Source organism: Barbus barbus, assembly GCF_936440315.1.
Source record: "Barbus barbus genome assembly, chromosome: 29".
Lineage (NCBI taxonomy): Eukaryota > Metazoa > Chordata > Actinopteri > Cypriniformes > Cyprinidae > Barbus > Barbus barbus.
Window position 1 is genome coordinate 13,390,969 of NC_136757.1, and position 27,950 is coordinate 13,418,918.

The 27,950-nt window shown below is 36.7% G+C and overlaps 1 protein-coding gene across 2 annotated transcripts; it reads right to left on the minus strand.

Annotated features, from left to right (window-relative positions):
- Positions 1–1,851: 1,851 nt before the first annotated feature.
- LOC306849759 (neuronal calcium sensor 1) lies at positions 1,852–26,586 on the minus strand. 2 transcript variants are annotated; one of them, XR_013782365.1, is made up of 10 exons: positions 26,420–26,559; positions 23,790–24,915; positions 18,121–18,145; positions 10,481–10,619; positions 6,843–6,921; positions 5,691–5,779; positions 5,509–5,586; positions 4,389–4,511; positions 2,891–2,978; positions 1,945–2,790 (listed from the first exon to the last, which is right to left on the minus strand). XR_013782365.1 is itself a non-coding variant. In XM_079385051.1 (9 exons), exons 2-8 carry the CDS (start codon positions 23,851–23,853, stop codon positions 4,413–4,415), a joined length of 573 nt encoding a protein of 190 aa, XP_079241177.1. In that variant the 5' UTR covers positions 23,854–24,915; positions 26,420–26,586; the 3' UTR covers positions 1,852–2,790; positions 4,389–4,412. The 2 variants fall into 2 exon arrangements, 1 of the variants encoding a protein (XP_079241177.1); XM_079385051.1 differs by lacking the exon at positions 2,891–2,978 and having other exon boundaries at positions 1,852–2,790; positions 26,420–26,586.
- Positions 26,587–27,950: the final 1,364 nt, after the last annotated feature.

A 27,950-nucleotide genomic window follows, 5' to 3' on the forward strand; every position in this document is an offset into this window, starting at 1 on the left:
ATCAGTTTACCATTTGAAAAACAGTGCGTCTGTTAAAATGAAATACTCTAACATGCTGTTTGCCTGCATCCTTCCAAGTCTTCTCATTTTTCCAAACAGCCGGTTCATCACCCGCTGCACTTAACAATGTGGGATAAATAATCCAGACCTCACTGCAAAAACCATGTTTATGACCCTTCATGTAACAATTCATGCCTGTGCGAAACCTACATTCCTCTCCTCCTCTATTCACTGTTATTCTCTAGCCATCCCGTGTGACTAGGGTGTGAAGTCTGTTTTGTTTTAATGCTGGATAGGGGAAACTAAGCCTGTGAGCAGAGCGTGGGGTCTGTCTAACTTTAGTCAGCGAGAACACTTTTAGTTATTGCTGATTCAGAAGCCCCAGATGTCGTGTTGACTGGGCCACAGGCCTTGAGTACTGCATAATGAAACGGAAGACGTGCCATAGACGCACAATGAGAGCTCCATTACTGCAGGACTAGGCATGAACTTTCAAGAGCCAGCAACAAGCCATCACAAGACTTAGCTGATACCTAAAACCCTTGTGCATGAACTGTTGCAAGGTTGCAGTGCCATACATCGCCAAGAAAAAAAAAAGAAACTTCAGCCATAATTGAAACGATACAGTATTTGTTTTGTTTTTTTACGTTTTCATGATAAGGACCTCAATTTTTTTTTTTTAAATGTCTGCTATATTTTTTTATATGCGAGATCCATTTATACTGTGTGAAAGATGACAGATTATATTTGTTTGACATAAATATGCAGATTTAATTTTTCCCTATTTTTTCTCTCATGATTTCTTAAAAGCAACAATAATCAGTGGTAATACTACTTTTTAATAGATTTTTTAACAATGATGCTTTACATTTTATATATATATACATTTTAATAGACTATTTTAATAATATTTTAAATACATACATTAAATACATTATATATTCATATATACAGATATGTCTTGCTTACCAATGTGGCATTTATTTGATGAAAAATACAAAAGAAAAAGTCCAATATTATTACAATTTAAAATAATTGTCCATTTGAGTGTATTTGAAATTGTAATTTATTCTTGGGATGGGAAAGCTGAATTTTCAGTGTCACATGATCTTGCAGAAATCATTCTGATTTGGTGTGCAAAAAAAAAACCATTTCTTATTATTATGAATGTTGAAGACAGTTGTGCTGCTGATTATTTTTGTGGAAACTATTATTTTATGAATATAGAGTGCATTAAACAACAGAATTTAAATGAAAAACACTTCATAAATGACACTACTTGTACTTTTTTAGCAATTTAATGCATCCTTGCTGAATAAAAATATATACACTATATTGCCAAAAGTATTGGGTCACCCCTTCTAATGAACAGGTTTGACTACTTTAGTAATTTCTTTTACTTTAGTAAATGAGTACAGATCTTAATGTTTAAGCATATAATGATATTCTAGGGAATTGCCCAATACTTTTGGCAATATAGTGTATATAAAAAATCTTAACAATGCTCTTGTGATTCTCAGAAAATGGCACTTATGTAGACTGCGATGTCTATTTTATGTTTTGTATGGTGAATTTGATTTATGTTCTTTTAGGGTGACAAAATTGATTACTTCAGGGATTCATTGACCACAGCGAATTGTTTTGAAAGCGTGCCAGCGAATCCATTGTGCTGATAGAAAACATGGTCTGTGTGCCTATGGAACACTGTCCTATTATGAGCACAGCAATTCTACACATACCACACAGTGATGAAAATGGAAGCAGCCATTGTTGAAATATCAAGAGGAGACACATCAGATATTAAAACCTCCATCTTACTTACCGACGGCAAATAACATTAGAGGCAATTATGCAGTGACTCAAATTTAATCTTCAGCCAGAGAGCGACTGATAAAGCATGAGACCCACTCAAACCCGCCCGACACATACCCAATTACTTGCTTTGAGAGGAGAATGTCATAGTTCAAGTCTATGACTTTTATTTGACAGGAAAATTACACAGGAAAAGACAAATGCAGAGGTGCAGTTTAAGTTAGCAGATGGTGGACTGATTGTTTCTTCATTACAGAGGTACTTACATCATTTTTGAGGTGCAACTGTTCAGGAATAACAGTGTAGCATGTTGCTTGGTTACAGTGCCTTGTTTAAGAAGTAGCTTGAGGACTTCGCAATGACTTTTGCCAGCAATGAACGGGCAGTGCACTCTTCACAATGGGAGCTGTGTATCGCAACTATAATAAATTAATCTTTTTTCACAAGCAAAACAGGATTAAAGTCTTTCATTCCAAGAGGCTTTTAGAAACGTTGAGGCTTGTAACAGCTGCGATCCATACACTTTAAGGTAAACAAGAAATAAATAAAATATCAACAGCCTCTTAAATTATATATGAAGCACACATCCACAATATCCCAGCAAAGTATGATTAAAAAATATGAAATGTGTACACATATTTACATTTATAATTTAGGTTTTTCAGCATGCTTTTCTTCAGCAATCAGTGCCATCCATATTTTCTCCAGTACATTTATTCGGCAGAAAACAAGCACTGGTGTAATTCCAATGGGATCCTGCAGTTTAGCATTCTCTCACACACACGTGCACAAACACACACACACACACACAAGTTTCAGGATGACAGGTTCTTCTTTTCTGTCTTTGTATGCCGAAATGTGATTTGCTTGTGGTGAGACTTCTCAGTCTTAAGTGTCCAGAATGAGAGGTCAAACGACGAAGACTCATCTCCTTGAATGGCATTGTGGGATGGCACCGCACTGGATCCTTTGTCGTACCTGTACAACGACCATTACAAAATGCTCACAGTGAGGGATGGGTAATATTATAAAAAGGGATAGTTCACCCAAAAATGAGAATTCTGTTTTAATTACTCACCCTCGTGCCGTTCCTAAGCTGTAAGACCTTCGTTCATTTTGGAACACAAATTAAGATGTTTTTGATGAAATCTGAGAGCTTTCTGACCCTGCATAAACAGCAAGAGACATACCACGTTCAAGGCCCAGAAAGGTAGTAAGAACATTGTTAAAATAGTCCATGTGACATCAGTGGTTCAACCTAATTTTATGAAGCTACGATAAAAGTGCGCAAAGAAAACAAAAATAAAAACTTAATTTAATAATGAATGGGCCTTGAACGTGGTAGTTGTGTTTCTATCTATGCAGGGTAAGAAAGCTCTCGTATTTCATCAAAAATATCTTAATTTGTCTTCCGAAGACGAACAAAGGTCTTGCGAGTTTGGAACAACATGAGGGTGAGTAATGACAGAATTTTCATTTTTGGATCAACTATCCCTTTAAGAAACAGCTCAGTTTCAATTCATGAGTTTGTGATGAAATCCAGCTGATGAACAACAGGATGTTCGAAACTGATTTTGAATCGGAATGACAGGAAGAGGAATTGACTAAATTGTAGATTTAATTAGTTCATTAGTTGTAATTTCTTTAGTTCAACACAAGTTCTGCAACAATATAAAAATAATTGCATCATTGACTATTTATTTCCATGTATCCCTTGAAATGCAGAATATACTTTTTCCTCAACTTATTTACATTCCCCCCTTAATGTCCCTTTTCTCTAAAATGCCAAACTGTCAAAACAATTAATTAGTTAATAAACTTTAATTTTGCCATAAAGCACCACAAAATATACAATGTACTGTTTTTAATCTATTTATTATAAAGATCCATTGAGTCCTAATAAATATTAAATATAATTAATTAAACAATGATGTTAATTCTGAAGTCTTCAATATGAGTCAATTATGGAATTAATGGAAAAAGTGCTATTCCACCATATAAGACACAAAGATCAAATTCAAGTTTAAATTCAGAAACTGAATAATATACAAGGCTTTTTCAATTCAATTCTAAAAGATGTACACCTCTCTCTCAATGCTGTTTTTTAGTACACAAGCTGACAATGTGACTTCCATGAGGTAAGATAAGGCCAGCAAATGGATGCACAGCTAACCTTGATCTTAATTCCAGAAACACATAAATAATAATAATAGTGTCATTCCACCAATTACTAGCTTAATAGAATCTGTCATTCAGAAAAGGCTATAAAACTCTAAATCTAAAAACAATCACCCCATTTCGATATAACTCTTTCTATACCCTTTTCCTGGCACTTACTGGCAGACAGCTCCTAAATAACCAATTTAAGAGAGTGATGGGTGCATCATATTTGGACAAATGCCCTGTTTTCTGCTACTAAGGACTATGTGACTCTTCTCTTTAAACTGTTATCAGTGTACGCCAATGATTATGAATATAAAAGTACACTAAAACAATTATAATATGTAAAATATTGGATGTACTGTAGTCAGGATTTAAGGAAACTGCAGGATGCATTTCTATTCAGCACCACATACCTGTATCCTTAAGACAAGCTGCTACTATACAAGGCCATCATAGAGTGACAGAGCTTGGACAATAGAGGGATCTGCCTTTGATCCCTCCTGGAACTCCTGCAGGGTCAGCTTCCCATCAGCATTCTGGGTAAACAAACAAACTGTTTAGAATCACAACTGTCTCAAATGCTGAGTACAAACAACGTGTTATTTTAAGGTTGTTTGTGGTTACATGCGAATGCATGACACTTCAAACGAATGTGGAATAGACTTTAAGGTTATATCAGTTTACTACTGAAAAAACAGCCATGAGGATTTTCAATTATGCATGAGGAAAAAACACTCTTCCACTTTTAAGATGCTCCATATGCCCAGCAGGGGGCGAGTGCTAACAGGCTGATCCATTGAGGAAAAATTCACAACAGAGTAGGCAATGAAAACATTTTTTTTTTCTTTTTCACCTCATGTGGCTGAGTGTAGTACTTGTTTGAAGCAGCATTAAGTCCTTAAAATAACCCTACTGGTTCCTCATTGGGTGCGGTTCTGATCTGAGATTGCTACAGTATTGGAAAGCATTCCATCGCTGTCAACATTCCCAAAAAAGTCCTGATCTCAACTTTCAGGGCTTGAGTGGGCATTAATGCTAGGCTCCAATGTTAGTGGTAGTGCAAGCCAAAATGGACTATAGACTAGCTTTATCACAAATATGATTTCTTATTCCCTACTGCATCCTTGATCTACACTGGATTGATGACGAGAATGTGGTTAGTAAATTTAATCAGAGCTATAAATTAGCGATTTTTTAAAAATCTGGTTTAGTGATGGTTGATCGCTAATCATTACTGTTGTGTTTGGACTGCATAAAAATCCTTAGTCTTTAAGGATTATTCCTTAGTCCACCCACAAATGAAAAGTCTGTCATTATTTATACAACCTCATGTCATTACAAATCTGTGCACATTCTTTCTTTTGCAGAACCAAGAAAATATTTAGCAGTTAGTCTGCTTAAGTGATTTCCACAAATTAAATTAAATAAATCCTCAAATTGAATAAAATAAACAGCCCGCTGCATAATAACACTGGTTTGGATTATTAACTGGTTCAGTATGATTGGGGTCAAGAAGAAAGGACATAGCCGTACTTTATCCATCATGGCAAAAATACGATCCACTCTCTTCTCTGGTGTGTTTTCTTCTTCTGGAAGGTCCACTGTGTTTCCCTTAAAAAATGCAAGTAATGTTAAAGACATCTGAGAGATTTTACTCATTAAATGAATGCCATATATTCCGACTGCAATTACAGTTGACATGAACAGTGACTTACCACCATCTGATAGATTGCGTCTACGATATTGAGCATTTCATCACGTGTGATATAGCCATCGTTATCAAGATCATAAAGCTTGAAGGCCCCTAAAGCGTGCAACAAGAAGTCATAGTGAGTGTGTGCAGAAATGCTATGCTGCTAAAAGTTTTCTGTGAATGTGCAAGACTTCCGATTCATTAGCCACTGTAGGGAAATAACCAGAATATTAACAAAGTGCTGTCAACAGTAAACTGTTTGTAATAAAAACCAGTGTGTTTATAATTAAGAAAATACATTAAAATAATATGGTAAGAAATACCAGTTATAATATGCATAATATAAATGTATAATAGTGCAATATCAAGCAGCAAAATGAGTTGTTTTGTGTGTATATATGTGTTTTGTGTTTTGACCACATCTCTGTATAATAAAGCAGACATGTGAGCACTACAAGGAATGACAGATGCAGGATTGGGTGATAAAGGCATGCTTTGTATGAGCCAAATCATTGCACTGCAATTACAGCAGTGAGGAGCGACTCTTTCATCTCGCCATCTATGGTTTTCTCTTCACTCCAGGACTCCAGGACATCCCACCCATACAGCCCTACTCACACAGCAGAGTACAAACACAGGTCAGTGCCTGGGGTGAAGAGTCAACCGAGAAAGAGGCGGTACTTGACCCATATATGTAAAAGAGTCTGTTCAATACCAGTGAGAAAATTGCTTTGGTTGTTTTACGTTGAGGTAATTTCACATTTAATCAATTTTACAAAACACAGTTCTCCCAAAAGTATTCAGACACTTAAGCCTCACTCAATAATGTATGAATTTCTTTGTATTTGAGAATAAAATATCAAAACAAGTAACATTTATTTGAAAGAATACTAACATAATTTGCAAGCCAAATTCAGCCAAACACTGGTTTTGTGGTCCAGGTTCACACACACACACACACACACACACACACACACACACACACACACACACATATATACTGTATATATATGAAATACATTGATTTTTAAATGTGACTTAAGTATCATTGCTGGGATTGTGTATTTTAAGAATGCTTACTGTTTCATGAAGCATCTCACAAAGCTACTTCACTCCTTCTGTCTTTCACTGATTCTCACTTAAATGGGACTTTATTAATCAAAAACTTGCTTACAGCGGAGCTTTTCATCCAAAGTCCCACGTGAGGTCACAGACAGGGCCTGAATAAACTCTGAGAACTCAATCCGTCCATCCTGTGGAAAAAAATATGTATATATTATTACCCTTTTATTTAAATTCATTTCTAAATTTCTATTAAACAGCGTACTAATACATTTTAACACTAAAAGCTAACATTAGATCATACACTAACTAACAATGAACCCTGTTAAATGCTGTAAAAACAAAGTTTTCATAGTTTTTTCATGATGTCTAATGCACTAACTAATTTTTAGGAATAGAACCTTATTGTAAAGTGTTACCCAAGCCTTCTGTTGATTGGCAGAGTAAAATGGGCCAGTGGGCTGCTATTCCTGTCCCACCCCCTGCTCTTCCTTGGGGCTACAGGCTGGCACCACCAGCCATTACAAAATGCCTTCCGCTTCCAAATATCCAGCAGATACGTTATGACACATTTTATGTTTTGTCTATTGAAACCTCTCTAGAGCAAGAGAGGTAAATGAAAGCAGTTTCATGTTATTTAGTACACAGCTTTAAAATCTTCCAAAATATGTCTTAAAACTTCAGGGGGTGGAAACGCTCAACTTGCTTGTTCAAACCTTACTTTATTGTGTGAATTTTTCTGACTATACATTCTGTTTTCTGTCATCTTCACATCACATCGAACTGGTGGGCTTAAGGAATCTCTGAAGAGGCACTAACAATGACAGACAGCATTTAGTTCCTGTGAATAAAATTATCCAATCAAAGCATTGTTCCACTGGTAAGCTTTCACACCCAGGTGACCCTGCCTGATTTGCAATTGATTATTTTTGCAATATATTATTTCAGACTGAGCTGTTCTTGAACTACAGAGTAGGAATAGTATGTAAAAAAAAACAAAAAAAACCCAGTAATTATCCATGTTAGCAATTTGACTATATACTAAAGGCTCACTATAGACAGCCAAAGATAAATGTCTACAAAAAGCATTCACTACCATTGCACTTTCATAGATTTTTTTGTGGTATACCATGAAATCTGATATATTCAGCAAAAAAAAAAATAGAAAAAAGGTTTGAAAAAATTTAATTTAACCAAATGCCTCAAGGCCCTTACATTTACATTTATTCATTTAGCTGATGCTTTTATCCAAAGCGACTTACAATTGCTATATATGTCAGAGGTCGCACGCCTCTGGAGCAACTAGGGGTTAAGTGTCTTGCTCAGGGACACATTGGTGTCTCACAGTGGATCAACCCGGGTCTCTCAGACCAAAGGCATGTGTCTTATCCACTGCGCCATCACCACCCTTATAATATTTTAAAAAATAAATAAAAACACTGACAAATATATCTGATAGTGAACTATTCGTAATCTAATAAAACAAATTATAAACCAGATTTCAACATGATACCATGCATCAAGCATCCTGCACGTTACTCTACTTCTTACTTTTTCTTTACTACAGAGACTCCAGGAATTATGGAAGCCCATTTCCACCACTGAATAAAAAAAAAAAAAAAGATATTGCGACATTTTATCTCACAATTCTGACTTTTTTTCTCAGAATTGCGTGATATAAACTCGCAATTGAGAGTTTATATCACGCAATTCTGAGAAAAAGTTTATAGTGCCTAGTAGACCAGGACACACAAAATAATTTCAAGACAACACATTCCTTAGCAGGAGTTAAGACTTCCACTCCCAGCATCTGCATTTGACTGGCTGTCCGATTTCCTGCCCTAAATCTCCTTATCGCAGGAGACCTCTAAAACCAGGATAAATTTGCGGGAGCATCTGGACGTATTCCAGAACAGGACTTTACTGTGGCTTTCTTATGACTTAAACATAATTCAACCAGAAACAGGACAAAGACCTCTGGATCTGGACATGACCTCCTGACTGCTTAACATGTATTCAATGATTGCATCAACCAGGAGAGACATTTTTATGATGAGACTGGGCGTTGAAGTCTCACAGATACATGCCCAACGGGACACTCATGACCACCGGACAGCTCCCCCTTTCGTCCTCCCTACATTCCAAAGGAATGCGTTTTTTTTTTTTCTTGTGCAAAGAACACCCAAACTTTTATTGACTCTCTGCCAACAGATATTCCTTTATTCCTATTTCTATTAAAACAATATACTCAATAGACAATACATACTAACGCTGTATCTTATGTCTTTCATATGATTATTTAGAAGGTAGCATGTTAATCGATGCATTTAACCCATGTAGTATATAGAATTAAGGTATGTACTTTGTGTATGCTAAATACATGTTGTTTGATTTTGAATGAAAGCTAGTTGCGTCAGCAATAATTCGGTGTGGATGAAAGTTGACTTTTCTCATCATAATGTATGATTAAAACAGTTATAGGGATCTGCTAGGACATATTCTTCATTTACGCATGGAAAACTGAGCCATGCGGGGCGGGGCCCCGCCCTACAGAAACACTTGTGATTGGATCAAACAGCAAAAGGTGCGGACTGAAATCAGCCCGTTAAAGACAGACGCCCAGCTTTGCTTAGTGCTTGCTGCTTGCTCGCACGCTGTTTGAAACTTCGGCTCCTCATCTGATCGCACTGTTGAGTGCTCTCAGCCATATACCATCTGGCGAGGATCCACACATGCCTTCAAAGTTCTGACCAAAGAACTCTAAACAGACTTCCTAAGCGCGTCATCACGTCACAGAGAAACCAACCAATCGCAAGAGGGCATCCCCAGTGACATCACAAAACAACGATTTCAGCAACCAATCCGCACCCGGGGTTCCCTCAACCAGGAAAGGAACGAAACAACTTAGAGCAATTAATCAAATAATTCTTCATAATACTGCTGGAAACTGGTTGCTTTCATCTTTAAGAGTAAAGATAGTAAAGTTCCTTGCTTGTGACTCCCTCAGGTTGAAGTTAGAAACATTCTTGGAAACGAACATTAGAACCTTAAACTCTCTTCAAATCAAAACAATTCATTGCCTGCAGTGTGTATGTGTGTTTGTGTGTGTATGTATTCTGTTTTGTTAATAATAATATGTTTGTTAATAATAGATTCCCTAAAAGCTAAATTAAAATAATAGTTCTAAAGTTACTACACTTTATATCTCGCAATTGTGACTTTATATCTTGCAATTGTGACTTTATATCTCGCAATTCTGACTTTGTAACTCGCAATTGCAAGTTTATATCTGACAATTCTGTAAAAACAAGTCTAGGTGAAAAATAAAGGTGTTGAGGTTTGGCTCATAATCATGGCCCAATTAGCCCCTGCTGGCAGATGCTGAAACTACACAATCTGAAGTATAGTGCATTTAATGGATTTTACTGTTGTTTAACAACATACCGTTCGTTTAGCTGATGATATTTATTTCTGAAAAAAACTTTCAGTGTCGGTCACTACAGGCGTCCCGAGTTCGAATCCCGGGTTGAGGACCTCTCCCGATCCCGCCCCCTCTCTTTCCCGCTTTGTTTCCTGTCAGATCTAAACTGTCCTATCATAATAAAAGCAAAAACGCCAAAAATAAAATCTTAAAAAAAAAAAAAAAAAACTTTCAGTGATAAGTAAAGAAAAGACAAAGAGAGAGACAGAATGTCTCCAACCCTAAAGAAATTCTGTTGTGCAAAACCCTAACAGTGATGTGCACTTCACCTTGTTCTCATCAAAAACATTGAAGACAAATGAGGCAAACTTGGTGGGGTCGCCGAAGGGGAAAAACTGTTTGTAGATCTTCTGGAAACCTGCAGCATCAAGTTGACCACTCGGGCAATCTTTTATGAAGCCCTTGTACCTGGAAGAGGGAAAAAAAACATTATAATTTCATACACTGTCTTTGAAAAGTGGGCAAGATGTTACAGAAGACTGTCGAACAGTCTATGCTCGTCTGTGAACACAGCACCTGACTCATCTCCATGCTAACAAAATAGGCGTATGTCTTTGTACTCTGCCTCCTGCTTCATAAGATCTCTGAAGTCTGTTCTCTTTCTGACAGTTCGAAATAATTTATAGCTAGATCTGTCAGCTTCCTGAACCCTGCTGTGACTTGAGAATGACATGAAACAAGAATGATACTTTCACTAAACTACAGGTAGCAACTGATGTCTCCTGTCTACTATACCCTGCTGGTCAAACCTACTCATCAGAAAAAGCTTTCAAGTTTTCTTTTCCTTATTCCAATAAAAATAACAAAACTATTTATTTAGTTTCAGCATGTGTTTTATGCAGAAAGGATGTATTAAATTAATCAAACGTGATGGTCAAGATATTCCTAATGTTACAAACGATTTCATATAAATGCTGTCCTTCTGAACTTTGTATCCATCAAAGAAATCTGAGAAAAAAAAAAAATCACATTTTCCATGTTAATCTAACTATTTTCAACACTGATAATTCTAAGAAATATTTTTGGAGCACTGAATTGTCTTATTAGAATGATTACTTTAGAATCATGTGAGTAATTTCAGAAAATTCAGCTTTACCATTACAGGAATAAGTTACATTTTTAAACATATTTAAAAAAAAAAAAATTCTGATAATTTTTCACAATATTCCAGATTATTATATTTTGATCAAGTAAATGTTGCCTTGGTAAGCATAAGAGACATTAAAAACATAAAATAAAATAAAACTTACCAACCATACTTTTGAACAATATAATAAATAACATATTATAATATAATATAATATAATATGATAAACCACAGCAACATTTTGTAAGATTAACACTTAAAAAATACAAATTGACAGTATTATATTATATTGTCTTGTTTTAAGGGGTTTGACCTGTTTTCAAATGAAAAACAAGGCAACACGCACTTTTGACTTTTTTTTAGCAGTGAAACTTTTGTTAAATGCAATAAACACATGAAAATTAGAAAATCCATTTTCAAGATTTTTTTTTGAGGTGATGATCTTTGCAGGACGGGTGAGCTGCTCTGCAGGGTACAAGAACAGAACTGCACTTTGAACTGTTTAACTTTCATGAATGCTTACCTTCTAATCAAGCTGTAATGTTTCCCTGTGCAGCTGCCTGTCACAATCAAATACTGCATTACATTTATAACCACTAATGTCATGTTCACCGAAGCAGACTGTTAGTGCAGCTCAGTTTACCACAGAATGTGAATTCAGGCTGTTATGTGACGTGAGTGTGAAGGGAAAGAGGGTCTATCCCTATCTCAGCACAACACTCTCATCTTTTTGACTTGCATGCTGAAACTCCTAATGGAGATTCAGTGTGATTTAAGTTACTAAACTCTCACAACAGCCAATCTCTTACTCAGTTTGTCTATTTGTCTCTCCATTTCCTGGTGATAAAGGACAGGAACTTCCTCCTTAAAGGAAAGAAGAGTCTGCTAACATGAGGGATAGGACAAGCGCAAGGTCATATGGGTTTGTTTGCATACCCCAATTTGGTTTGGACTGATCCCAATTTTGCCTTCAGTATGATACCAGACTCTGATACCTCAGAACAGAACAGACAACAAATAAACAACCTTTAACAATAGAGGAAATTAAACATTCTATTCCCAGTCTATTCCCTAAAATTAGTTTTTTTTTTTAATTGATGCAACAGTTTACATCAATCTTTGTAAGTTTTGACAACTTCATCCAACAAATTTCACAGAGCTATAGAGGGATTATGTAGCATGCATTTTTAAGTCATCATTGCTCAAAGGCCACGTACACCAGAGTGACAATCAAATTCTACAACCAAAATCACCGAAAACATGGTACGTCTTGACTCATTACTGTTGCCAGATCTTACTAGAAGAAAACAGCAAATAAGAACAAGAACAAAACTAATTTAAATTCAAACACTTTATCTGGCAAATAAGCCACAAAACAAATGATTGTGATTTGCACCTGTTTACTTTATTAGCTCTATAAACTGGATTGCTTTATGAGCCAAGCACAAAACAACAAGCCTAGAAATGCTTAATAACGATCACTTACAATAACTGGACATGGAAAAACTTCAAGAGCGCTCTGCAAAGCAGCCTTCCAAAAATAAACAAAACTTAACAGCTCTGTTGACAGTAGTTTAGTAAAAATCACCAAACATAACAAGTCTCTGGTCACTTTAATATTATTTTGGTTAATATTTTGGCGGATATTAAATGTGCAAGATGCCAGAACATTACCTCAGTGTCAATCATAGCTATTAAGAGTGAATTTTGTTCTGTACACAAAGCAATCATTTTGAGGATTCACTCCCATATTTAAAAGCAAAAGTCACTCCTGAAAATGTACAGTGTATATGTAGTGTATACCTTCATGCAGCCACCCATAACCTGACCATGAGTACTACTCTTCAGCACAACAGTAACCACAACAACTTCTAAATAAAAAGCAAACAGCAAGCAAACAGACTGCTAAGACTAGCCAACAAACCATCTTATGCTGATTTAATCTAAACTAGTTTTGTCCACCTCTATGCAAATAGCTGGGTGTATCAGCCAATTAAAACTTACTGCCACTGCAGCCAACTCTTCAGTCTCTTAAAGTCAACAAATATGTAACAGAAGCAACAGCAGATCATTTCTTTTGTACTGTCACATAAATATGTTTCCAAATTTAGTGGAAAAATAAAATTGGAGTACCAAAAAAAAAAAATGTAAATAAAAATACTGCTTACTTGGTTCTAATCATTGGTTGTTGACTTGATGGAGGCAGATCTAAATGCAAGCTTGTGGTCAGTGGTGGAAGGATTGGGTTTAAGCAACTAAATGGTTAGAGAGAAGTGTGTTGTTGACATTTTGATTACAAAACTGAGGTTAAAAAAAACATATGCATGGATTAGAACACAGCCATGATTAGAATGGTCCGGCAGAGCATATGAGATTTTCAGAAGTCCAGAAGTTGTGTACCAAAGAAAAAGTTTGTACACAACCGTAAAACCACTCAAAGATATTTTCTGCCACATGCACACAAGTATCTCGCAGAGGGTCAGGGGTCTGTATAACCTCCTGTAGCTTTATGACGCCATCCTCTGGCCACATGCGGAGCAATGCCAGCTGTGTAATGTCTCAGCAATTGCCCCATTACACCACACCAGTCAGGAAAAAACAGTCAGTCAAGCACACTCGGATGATTCACAAATCAATTGGGCTATTTTTATAGCTTCAAGAAAGGAGAAAATGTTCTCTGTAAGTATGATTCACGCTTTATCCATTCATTGGCAAAGGTGGTGGTGGGGACTGTTACGCCCTATCAGGGAACTCTGAACAACCTTCTACTTCTCAACACAGTCACACACACAGAATTCCAACTCTCCACAGCATTAAGCATGCACAGAGTGAGCACAGAGCAAATGAGAAGGGTAACGGCATTTCGTTTTCATCTAACCTAGCTTGATTGCGGCTTAATTGGAGCATGCCGCCATTGTCAAAGCAACGCCTGTTTTTTGAAAAGCAAGGAACACAAAGCTCTCATAATTCAAATATGATGTGCATAAATGCAGCATCTAGTTCAAAGGAATGACATTTTTAATGTTCAGATTTCAAATGAAAACAAATTTGCCCCATCAAAGCTGTTAAACATCAACTTTCATTGAGACGTGATGATGAAGTGTAGGCATCTTACATTGCAACATCAAAAAGGCACTTTCTAGAAATGTTGCTGCCTCGTTCTCTAATTACACACTATTAAACTGTCCATACAAGTTCCATATTCGACTATGTCAGCCTACATACCTCATGTCTTTCGGATGAGACGTTAAACCGAGGTCCTGACACTCTGTGGTCATTAAAAATCCCATGGCACTTCTCGTAAAAAGTAGGGGTGTAACCCCGGTGTCCTGACCAAATTCCCTCTACTGGCCCTTGTCTATCATGGCCTCCTAATAATCCCCATCCACTTGATTGGCTCTATCACTCTCTCCTCTCCACCTGTAGCTGGTGTGTGGTGAGCGCACTGGCGCCGTTGTGCTGTGGCTGCCGTCGCATCATCCAAGTGGATGCTGCACACTGGTGGTGGTTGAGGAGAGACCCCTACATGATTGTAAAGCGCTTTGGGTGTACAGCAATACACAATAAGGCGCTATATAAATGCATCATTCATTCATCATTCATTCATTCATTCATACAATATCAGTTCAGTCTGTCTGGATCGCTGAAGTGAAAATCAGTAATTAAACGTCACTTCCCTGCTGAAAAGCCCAATGTTGATGATCCAAGCTGGTTATTGATGGTTTAGTGCTGGTCTAACTGGCAACATCAAAAATGGTGACATGAAAGTCTGGTCATGTGACATGCAAGAACCATTGACGTTTCATGTGAGTTGATGTTGGTGGTTTATGTCACCATTTTTAATGTAGTCTAGTTATTCTTTTGTTGATAACAAATACATTTTGAATGTTTTATGTCCCACAAACTTTTAATATATGGGCAAAACCAGTTAAAACATTCTTCAAAATATCTATAATTTGTGTTCCACAGAAGAAATAAAGTCATGCAGGTTTGTAACCACATGAGGCTGAGCAAATAATGACTTTTTTTTTTTTTTGAGTAAACTATGCCTTTAAGAAAGCATGGTAGTGATACCAGCACCCAAAACAAACATATGCTGGTCTCTTCAACAGAGTTGGCCATTTGATCCTGAATAAAATACGCTGTCATTCCTCACACAGCTGCTCATTTGACCATCATCACTTCTGAACCTCTCTAGCTCTTAATGGAAGGGGAAACAAAGGAATCGCAATGCTTTTGTGTTCATTGGCATTTACTGGAGGCAGTGATTTAATCGGTGCTTTATATAATGACAGTGTAATATTGTTGTAGTTAAATGTTCGTTTGTGGTGTTGTATGCTTAATATGATTTACCTAAACAGGACATTCTAGAATCATCATCCCTGTTTACCAATATTGCTATCAAACAATCACATTTTAAATTTGCAAGGAAGTAGAAATAGCGACAGATCTGCGGTATATCTGAGTAAATCGGATGATTGAATATTGAAGTCGACTCTTTTGAATGAATCATTGGAATAACTGGGTTATTGAGTTCAACTCACTGACTCAATTATCCACTTGCAGCTTTTAACATTTCACAGGAGGGGAAGATGAATGTAACGTGACTTAAAAATGTGACTTTTTGTTTAGCAAGACTGCTGACAAAAGCCTCACCACCTTATGGCACTTCAGCTGTGCCCTCCATTAACAGGCACTTCAGTAGATTGCAGCATACTCAAATAAAGACTTTCATTATGGTGTCCAGCACACATGAGTCCATTAGCTTAACCTGTGTACAGCCATTAATTCAGCCTCTGCGCTGGTTAACCGCAATGCAAAGTAGTTGGCTGATCAATGCCCATCAGTGTATATAAAAACAGCCATTTATATGCATATAGCAAGTGGAACTCTTGGTCAATGCTGGGGATTTCATTTCTGCATGTATTATTAGTGACAGAATGTCTAGAATAAGAGGACACTGAATTCTGTAGCCTATATGAAAGAGAACGTAATTCTGTCAGGCCAATGTAATAGTTCTGTAATTCAGTTTGAGATCAGGGAGGAAGATGTTCATGCCAGTTTCATTACATTTCAGCTCTGAGATTGAATAGCAAAGATTAAAATCACAACCATTCAAAAAAGATTAAGAATATTACTCTCAGCCTCAGATATGCCACAACAGTCCATCTGATGAATAAGGAAAATAACAAGCGATAACTGACTTTATGCAACTCCTGGAAGAAAACACACATCATTTCTGTCAACAAACTTGGAAATGAAGTTATGTGAAGAAGCCAACAGTGGTTTTAAGGAAGAAGATATCCATGAGCACAACTGTATAATCTATAAGTACAAGTAACTTTTACTTATTACTTTTTGACAGACAGAAATACTTATAACAAATACATTTTCTATTACTATTATTATTTAAACATTAAAAACACTTGTTTCATGCCAAAATGTTATTTTGCAATTATTAATTTCCAATGACCGACCCCATCCCATAGTTCTTATTCAGAATAAACTATTTACACTGTTTAAAGGCTTGGGATAAGTACATGAATACTTTTATTCAGCAAGTAGCCATTACATTGTTCAAAAGCAACAGTAAACACATTCATAATGTTGCAAAAAATGTATATTTTAACATTGAACATCAAAGAATCCTGAATTTTTTTTAGCACTGTTTCCAAAAGAATACTAAGCAGCACTTATAATAATAAGAAATGTTTCTTGAGCAGCAAATCAGCATATTAGAATGCTTTATTAAGGGTCATGTGACACTGAAGACTGGAATAATGGCTGCTGAAAATTGAGCTTTGCCATCAAGGGAATAAACTATATTTTATAATATATTACAAAAGAAAAAAAAATTCTAATAATATTTCACAATATTTCTATTATTTTGATCAAATTAGAGCAGACTTGGTAAGCATAATAAACTTACGGACCCCTTCTCTATATAAATTGCAAATACGATAATACTTAAGTTTAAATGCACACACACTTCTGACATTTGTGTACCACAAAAGCACTGTGGCTAAAAAAACATGAAAAAAGCTGCTTTTTGTAACTTCATCTCTGTGTCACTTTAGTAACATCATTTATCCACAGGAAGGTTCCTCAAAGGAATGATGGATCCTAAATAAGCAGCAGTACAGGACTCTGAAAGGTAGAGTGAATTCAAAAGGCACCCTATAGCTCACGTCCCACTGCAGCCCCACATCCTTGTCCTTCCTCACTGGTTTTATATCTAACAGCAGCGGCAGAAATGAGTCAACAATTTAGCCTGGCAAATACCCAGGGACACACAGTGCCAGGACTGGACTAACCTTGGTCATGCCAGCTAAAGTGCCAGCGCTTGGAATCTGTGACAGACTGAAATTAAGTGAGGTGTGCCAAACTACACACTCCTGCTCGCTGACATTTGGGCACAAAAATGGAGAGATGGACTATAAGATTACTGTCAAATGTGTGTGTTTCAAGTGTAGACACTGAGATTTTTACCCTGGGAAGCACAACTACAAAATGATGCGGAGATGTAAAATGATGCTGTGTTGAGTGGCCAAAGCAGATGGAGGTATGAAAGCATGATGTGTCCAGTGTGCCAAAACAGACAACAGAGGGATGAGAGGAGGAGGATAAACACTGAGCAGAGTGTGTGTAGAACTAGATAGAAAAATTGATAGATACAATGGTAAAAAAAGACAGAACAGACAGACAGACAGACAGACAGACAGATAGACAGATAGACAGATAGATAGATAGATAGATAGATAGATAGATAGATAGATAGATAGATAGATAGATAGATAGATAGATAGATAGATAGATACTTACCACTGCTGAACTTCTTTCTCTGTAACTGTAGGGGGAAACAGGAGAAAACAAAATGAATAAAATTGAATTAAAGACCAAACAAAATACTAAATATTTTGTCTGGCAGACTGTGCTACATTATCATAGCAGACTGCTTGCCTCTTGTGATTTAGCCTGTCTACTACAGTGCACAATACTAACACTTTTTACGATCTCACTTGTAGGTCACTGACATTAATTTAACACTTAGCTAACACATCTATCATAAGCGACTTGCAGAAGGCTTATTAGACACTCTCTGGAGCTACAAGGGGTTACTTCATAAGAAGTAACAGGGCTAACAAAAAACAATGCAAGCACAGAAGTACGAGCCAGAAGACAATGAATAGGCTGTGGTTTGTTGGTCAACAGCATTTGTATGTAGGCTTGTGATTTACAAATGCTAAACAACAAATCCCCTGACATCATATCATATTACTCTCATCTTTGCATGCTGAGAGGCAGCTTTCACAATTGGACCCCAAGTGTCCCTCCTCTAACAAACTTGAAGAGCATGGCTGTGCATCCATTCCTATGAAGAAAACTACTTGAGATTTATATGGATGCAGATGGAAAACTTGCAGTATTGCAATTACAAATGTCAAATACTGCACAGTATGGGTTTAGTTTACATCTGCTGTACATCTGCATGTGAATAGCAATACATCTACTTCTTCTGTCATATTTGACTAGTTGCAGTTTGATTGGTTAGAGAATTCATCATTTGTTGATAATCCTCAATGGTTAAATATGGCTATTTGTGCAGTTAGGAGCTCAAGCCCATCACTCAAGCGAGAAAAGCTTTTGAAGATTTGAGTGGGCAATGTCTGTCTATCTTCATCCTGTCTCACTAAAACCTCCTTTGGGAATGTTGTGCTCCATTTGTGAGGAAAAGATGAAGAGAAAAAGAGAGATTAAGAGAGACAAAGTAAAGAGACTTGGACACCTAGCATCTGGAAAGAAGGCAGAGTTATGAAACCTTCTTGGCTATTCAAATTGCACACTACTCTTAGATATATACTGTGAACAATATGTGGCTAAAATGTAAATTACAGAACAGAGCTTAGTTCTAAATCTTCCGGGAGTCCTTCTATGCTTCTACATGAACAACTAAACACTGGATTTCACTGAAAATGGCATAAAAAGTTAAAACAAGTGCACCGGGAGCACCTTGATAGCTGTTGGCAAAGGGCACACTATTGAAATAACTGTGCTTCTTATTCATTTTAGATAAATCAAAATTCTGAGAACGAACTTTACAGAAATCTCCAACTAATTTATTATGTGTTTTAATGTAGATTGTTGTGCCATTATTTGCTTTATGCAAATAATGCTGCCTAATTCAGATATGTTTATGAAGGAAACAAACTAAACTTATTTTCATAATTATATAATGATTATTCGTGAGTTTTTGTTGCAAAACAACACAAAAAATGCAGCAAATAATAGCATTGCAATTTTTTAGAAAAGCCACTGTCAACTCCATAATTTTGGGCATTCATGATTAGAAATAAGCTTGGCGAAATCCTACTGGGACTGCTATAGGCAACAAATGGAGGCATCTTTATAGGATGTTATGCAAACATTGGACTCAAACATGCCTTGATGCCTTCATACCTTTGTATTTTTCTTGAAAACACAGTCAGTGTGTGCAGACCCTCCTTTGTCACTATTAAACATTTGCACATTTTCTAAATGGTCCGCTGAGGAAATTGTGTGAATTCATGCTGGCTTTTTGTTTTATACCAAAATGACTTAAACAACCCTCCTTCTCATTCTATGAATGACTCTGCAGCCAAGCTCTTTGTACTAAGACCACCAATCACTTGGAAACCATACAGTAGCAAGATCTTTTCAGATGCCTCCTTGCAAAGTCACAGGAAATCATTATTGAGGCGGACTGTTCTAATGGGGGTAAACAAAGAGTTTGTATTTCAAGCAATGGAAAAAGAGATTTAGAAAAGCGTGACGGAGAAGGAAATGACCGGCCCCTTCAGACACATTGTCAGAGCACAATGTCTGTGAGCAATTAAAGGAACAGATCACCCAAACAATGGAAATACTGTGCAAACCTGTGTGATTTACTGATTTACTGCAATGGAACATAAAAGGTGACCACCACCCTTTTCAATATAATGAAAGAGAATGAGGAAGAGGGGCTGTTAAACTCCAAATTGGCAAAAAACATGCCGATTTTAGATGAAGCACTTAATCCAGTTCATACAAATGGTCTTAATCAGAAATCGTATTACTAATAGACCTGAAAACAAGTATACACTACTTTTAAAATAGATTTCTGGTGCTTTTGTGCCTTTTTGAAGTCTTGAAAACTCTATTCCCATTGTAAATTCTTATAAAAGTTGGACTAGTATATGATTCAAAATTTCCTATGTTCAACAGAAGAAGAAAAATTCATACAAGGGCATGAGGGTGAGTAAATGATGACAGAATGTTCATTTCCTGGTGCATTAGTCCTTTAAGAGTTCACACCCCCATATCCCCATATTTCATTTGGACTATATAACTAACACTCTAAAGGGAGCCTAAAATGTCAATTGTCTGCAAATCTGCTAACTGAAAGGGCAAAACTTTAATGGGGCAGTTGCTCCACTGCTCTAAGCGCATAGTGATCTCTCCAAAGAAAGCACCATTGGAGACTAACATGTAGCACTTTAGTGAGATGTGAGCTGGCATTGAACTGGCTGTGATATAGGCCTTTGTTTAAATTTGCCTCATTAAATCATTCAGGCCTCTAATGCCCAGTGCTGTAGTTCTTTGAGGCTACAATTCTCCACAGAGCTGCAACAGTAGCTTACATTCAATCAATACCAAGAGATATGTCCTCCATTAAATAATCTAATGATTGCTATGAAAATGCCATCAGCCAGTGTTACATAACCCAACAAAAGAGAAGTGCCTCATATTTGTAGTTAAATGCCATGGAAAATCTGTTTCACCACATTGAATAGGCGAGCCAGTGTTCTGATTGATAAGCTTTTGATCAAGGCCTTCCTGGCAGAACAAAAAATCTTCTGCCTACATTAAAATCTAGTCTGTATTCAAGCACGCTTCCCTTTGCTCTTCACCACGCAAAAAACTCAATCTTGTAGCCCACTCGTGAGAAATAAACACTTGCAAGCCTCCACAGCTGTAAAACAAGTTAAGCTGTCCTTTAATTGCCATAAACATATGCAAAATGCAGACATGAAACAGATGAAAGTGTAGATTGAATTAGTCAGTTACATCTGGGAAGGCAGTGGAGAGAGAGAGAGAAACGGGGGCCAGCTGTTCATTCCGAAAAGAATCGAAAAGAGTCAAAAAGTCAAATCTTATAAAGTGTATAGGGTGCTTATGATTTCAACTTATGCGGCGCTTATGATTTTCAATACCAGCTAATAAGTGGTTTCTTAGTTAAACTTATATTCAGAATAAACTGTGACTTAATATAATTTTGAAAATCAAACACAGTATTATTAAAATCTAAAGACTTCAAGTTAAATAGAGATCAGCTAATTTTATGTTTAAGTGTTCCAATAAGTAAGTACAAAAGTGTGAAAATCTCTAATGTTAAACTGCTTGTCTCTATAAAAAATTGATTGCAAAAAGACGTGTATTTAAAGCCTTTACTTCCCTTTTTATACAGTAGTCCCAGGCAATAGAGCTAAGGCAAACCTAAAAATATACAATTGACAACTTCTTCCCGATTAAAAACATAATTTCTAGCTATGGGCTCAAGCTTATAGAGAGTTGAAAGGCGTGCAGGAACAAAAGAATGAGAAACCGATAAAGGTTGCAAATGGGGATGAGGAGAGAAAAAACAACAAAGGAGGGTATAGATAAGTGACTGCTATGGAGAGAGAGGGGTAGGTAAGAGGGATACATGGACAGAAAGAGAAATGCAATGTCCTTCATTGCAAAGCAGAGCTGATAAGGCTTTAATTACAGTATTCTATTCCATGCTCACAGAGAGGCAATTAAACAGGAGAGACAGAGAAAGAAAGAAAGAAAGAAAGAAAGAAAGAAAGAAAGAAAGAAAGAAAGAAAGAATGTTAGGGCCATGGCGTCCATCCCAGCACGGAGGCACATTTCCCTGCATGCTGCAATTTCCTGCCCAGCGCCTTTCCATGTAGCGCCCACCACTGAGCCACAGCAGACACCATTATTAGGAACGTCACGTCCCATTCTATATCTGCATGACTATTACTATTTACTGACTAATATTATACAGTATTTACTCACAGTGTCTTGGCTTCTTTTCATAAGTTCAATTAAAAAAAAAAGATCTGTTTTATATTACGCTTCCTAAATCACCTTTAATAAATGGACGACCAGGTTAGGTATTTGCTATTTGTTCTTAGTTGGTTCAGAAAGTGTAACCTAATACAGAGTTTTATAATATTACACAGATTCATTTTGCTGGAAAATCTTTGTAAAAGCTATGTAGCACTCTAAAACTCTATTTGTAGGTGCATCCCAATTCTTGTACTTTTGTACTGTTCTATGCCATTGTGTGTCTTCAATTTGAAAATGTAAAGAATTCAAATACCCAGATAATGCACATAATTAACCAAAAAACTAAATGTGGAACACTGGATAGTAGCTTGAGTCACTATAAAATAAGTGCCTCAGCCAATATGTTTTACCATATTTCTGAAAAAAGAAAATAATAATAATAATTAAACACGCAGGACTTCCATAGATTTGCATTTGAAAATAGCAAAAACTTGTTATTGATAAGCTGTATGGCGACAGTTTCTAAGATAGGATTTGGTTAATATATGAACAACAATTAATTTCTGTATAAAGAGACTGCAAACTTATGGAGAATGCAAAGAAGGCCTACAGTGAATTGTGTCCTTAGCATTTCCAATGCTGTTGTCATTTCACTGCACTAGTTTTATAATCGAGATCTAGCTCAATGTGTTTATATAGCCTATGCATCCATGGAAACCCAATCTGCTTCACTGGCAGAGAGCAAGCCACTGTCAGATATCTCTCTGGGCAACCACCAGCCTGATTGCAGATCTCAAGACCGACCAATTTGCATATTCATAAAACTTGAGTCCCAATTGGAGGGCTTTTAAAACATGCTGATTAGGCCCACTTCCAGGCTTCTTCTAATCACAATTTGCAATGCTTCGAGAATTGTGATTTCTTGTAACAAAATAAATGGTATGAGCTGCAGGATCTTGAATGGGGTTTAACAATGTTGTTTTCAAACAAATTAGCTCATATTTATAGTCTATTAATTAGTGCATGTGCTGGAACCAAGAGGATACCAGACAAATTCAAAATTAGGTTTTAATATCCACCATCCACCATACTCAAAGGCTGGAAAAACATCAATGCGATTATAGCAACAGAAAAATGGAACACTATTGAAAATTATGGGTATGAAACAGCATTTATTACACGCATCCTTAAAAATAAATGTTCTGTTATGGTTCTAGCACTGAATGTTTCTTTTTTCACAAATGTTTCTCTAGTAGAAAACAGTTCTTTAGATTATTAAAAGTTCTTCACACAGAGAAAAAATGGTTCTTTTAGGAAGTGTTCCATAAAAGGTTATTTTAAAGAGCCATCCAAAATGGCTCTTTAATGGTTCTTCAATGGAACCTTTATTCTTAAAAGTTTACTCAGAAAGTACTTACAGTAGGTCTTCCTGGTTAGTTCCTCCACCACCTCAGGTTTGAGCTTGCTGTTTGATTTCCCCATGCTCTCCAGACCTCCTGCAGATAGTTTGAGTGGTCCAGCGTGGAACTGACCTGTACTAGAACTCCTTACAAACTCGTTCGCAGAATCTCAGAGACCCAAACACACCAACAAACTGAGAAACGGATCAGCACTGCCAACAAATCCAAGGACATTCATCCATTGTGAATTTCTCTCTCCTTTTTGGCTTTCTGGACTGCTGTAAAATCTTAAGTCACTATTTGGATCCCTTTTACCCAGTAGGTCTCTCAGAAATTCATCCTCAATTACAGCCGTCTCAGACGAGTCCTTCTGAACTGTTGCTCCTCAAATAAAAGCCCATTCGTTCGGCCGTCTGCTCGGGTACAAGTCTCGGATGCCTATTGCGTTCTGTCAGATGCTTCAGTGCGAGGTGCGAGGCTTTGAAATGTATCAAAGTGCCAATGGTTAGAGGAGACACTCGCACGCTGTGTTCTGCATGCTCTCTCTCGCTCACACTTGAGCGCCAATTCTCTCCGGCTCTCCACCCACCCTCCCTCTTCTCTTCTTCTTTTTACTCCCTCCCTACGCCTGTCTTGTTACCACTGAGTGACTCTTAAATGAGATGTCTTGGCAGCTGAGATGAGAGGATTTGGTAGAATTAAAAGAGAAGAATAAACTTAGTCTTGGTTGATTTTAGCGTTTCACGATCTGGTAAATGTTCTGGTAGAAGTCATTCTTGTAGAAGATGATCTGGTAGATGACGACAGGATCTACAAAACTATTGAGCTTTGGCAGTGATTATTGATGTATTATTGGGTGCAAATTTTGTCAAAGTGACAAAAAGGATAGATCAAAATCCAATGGTGAACAAGGCTGCTCAGATTCACCACAGCTGAGCGCATCAGACAATAAGTGAAAGCCGTAGAAAACCAATTTTTCAGTGTCGCAGTCTGCTGATGGCACTCTTTGTGACACAAGACATTCACCTTCTCCTAGTAACCGCTGTTTGCTTATCTCCAGGCCTGTTCTTCCTCACACCCTCTTTAGTTCAAAGCAGCAACTCCTGTTCGCCAAGGTCTGGTTGTCCAGAGAAACCTCTAAACACTGCGGGCACAAACAGCAACAAGGTCAGACTGCATTGGAAGATAACAGTGTCATGAATCCAGCAATCTTGATTGAGCCACTGAGAGATGAGGGGAAAATCGCTGACCACACACTCTCCATGCAGAAAGCTCTCGCACTTGACTTTCATGAGAACGATTTTCTCCCTGAGCCTGTGTAAGGATGGCACAATGCACTGTTCCTCTGCCAGCACTGCAAGTGCATCGATATCCTGAACTGAGGTCAAACTGCATTAGTCAAATTATATTAGAAGCAGTCTGAAGGATTCTATATTTAGTTAAGGTTTGTAGAGTTCAGTTATACTGATTTAGCTACAGTATGTTTCAAACAATAAAATGTTTCTTGTTATGGGAGCTCGGGCAATGAATAAATAAGCAGAAAATCAAAAACATTAAAGCTATAAATTAAAAAAGGGGGTATGGTTAACAAGTATCTTCCTCTGATCTTGTAATCAGTAACTGGGAAAAAACACAGGGGAAATGTTTCGAATCAAGGCACAGAACACAAAAATAGCTCATATAAAATAACCTTATACAGGCCATTCAAAACAAGCTTTGAGATCAAATATTACATTAGTCTCAATGCAACACTGAGCACCAAAGCTAATAACCTCCTTACATCTGCTGCACTCATATTCAACGCTATACAGTGTGCATTAAATGCCTGCACAAGCCATAAAACGCTGGAACAATCTTAGCTGGGTGAAGAGATGCATCTTCACCTTATTAACGGACAAAAATAAATAATAAATAGCTATACTGCTTTATGAAGGCAATACTGTGTGTCTTCTGTGAGATGTGGTAAAATGAGTGAAACAGGGGAACTTGCTCTCTTATTTTAGTATTATTGGTGTTTTGGTAGTGGTAATTTAAATCAATATAGGGTTTTCAGTGACTGTTGGTTACACACACACACACACACACACACACACACAAATCACATTACAATGTTTCAGTAATACTACAATGCACTGAATAATATAGGCATAAATTGCAGTGTTCAAATGCCAATTCTGAAACAACAGAAATATACTTACGTTGTTTGAAGGTCATAATCATTTATAGTAACAATAACTGTATTAACTATGGTATTTTTTCGGAAACCCAGGTTAGCATGGTAATTTTGTTAGAAGGGGCGCTCTGAAGTCTGAGATTTGACGTTAATGATGAAACGACATGTGTTTACACGATTACGGTCCTTAAATCATAAACAGCCTAAAGGAAGACGTTTTGACAGACCTGTGCTCATCGACTGCTACGAACGTAGAACATAGGACGTTATTTCTAAAACATAACTGGACTGAATTAAACCCCTACCTCTTACAAACATCTTTCACTGAAACTTTTCAGCTGTGAAACGTAACAGACGACTCTAGTACGGAGAATAAGGGCATCTTGCCATCAAGCTACGTGTCACACAAACCCTTCTCCAGTGTGTCTAACTGTAAAACGCAATGTTTTTTTGAATGAAAGTCAACGACACTTACAGAGCCGAGGCTAGCGTTAAGATGGTCTGTTGTTCTTCACAGATCGCTCTCTGTCAGTCAGGATGTGTCTGGCTTCCTCCTGCTCTGTCTCTGAGTGTCTGTAACATTCATTCAGACGGGACTGTTCTCGCACTAAACTCACCGCTCTCCATTAACCCCTGAGCTTCTCGGGTACACTGTAAAAAGTGATCAGTTGACTTAACTTAAAAAAATCGAGGAAACCCCTTGCCTTAAAATGATCAAGTAAATAATAATAAAAAAAAATAAGTTAAGTGAATTGTCAAGTTCACTTAACTTTTTTTTTACTGTTTATAATAATAATAAAAATAATAATTATTATTATATACATATATAGTATGTATACAGAATGTAGGCTATATACATATATATATATATATATATATATATATATATATATATATATATATATATATATATATATATATATGTATGTGTGTGTGTGTGCATGTTTATGTGGTTTATGAGGACACAAATTTGTATAATGACAAGGGTATGACAGAGGTATTACAATATGAAGGTGGTTTATGAGGACACTGCCTATGTCCCCGTAATTCAAAAGGCTTAAAAAACATACTAAATGGTGTTTTTTTGAAAATCTAAAAATGCACAAAGTTTCCTGTGAGGGCTAAGTTTAGGTGTAGGGTTGGTGTAGGGCAATAGCACACACAGTTTGTTCAGTATAAAAACCATTACGCCTATGGAGAGTCCCCATAAACCACAAAAACCAACTTGTGTGTGTGTGTGTGTGTGTGTAGCCTATGTATATATATATATATATATATATAGCCTATATATATGTATGTATGTATGTATATGCACACACACACACATGTACATGAATAGCTGCTCACATCTTGCTCAGAACCATCTGTCTGTCTGTAATCTGGATAAAAAAGAAGAATAAGAAAAAAGAGAGACCTACATAACCTACATATCCACACCAGGATATCAGGTTAAGCTGCTATTTGATACAGAACAAAAAAAGTCTCACTTTTAACTCATCCTGTGCCTCACTTATTAGACATGTCACAATATGATGACTGCCACTATGTGTTTACAGTATATCAAGCTACTGTTGTTATTTGCTTCTGCAACCTTGCATATGTTTAATGCATAGTTTAATGTATAGTGTTCAGCCTTGAATAGGCTAAATCCACTAAAATTCTGTGAAAGACACTATTGTGAATAAATATGTCAAAATAAGCATAAATTACACTGCTATTTCTCACTATTTACCATGTAAAGCAAATGAATGCGTAGCTAATTAAACCTACTCTTATGTGAAAAGGAGAGAGAGGGAGAAGATTGACTTTAAGTACCTTTTAGTATTCATAGTATTCCATAATGTCTTTCATTATCCCATAATAACTTATTTCTAGCCAACTAAAAACACACAAGCGGTAAGATTTGTTGCCACATAAACCTAAGCTTTTTCCTTTGAGATTTTTTTTATTTATTTTTCAATATAACTAAAACTTGTATGAAAAATGAACCAGAAAATAAAAGTAAA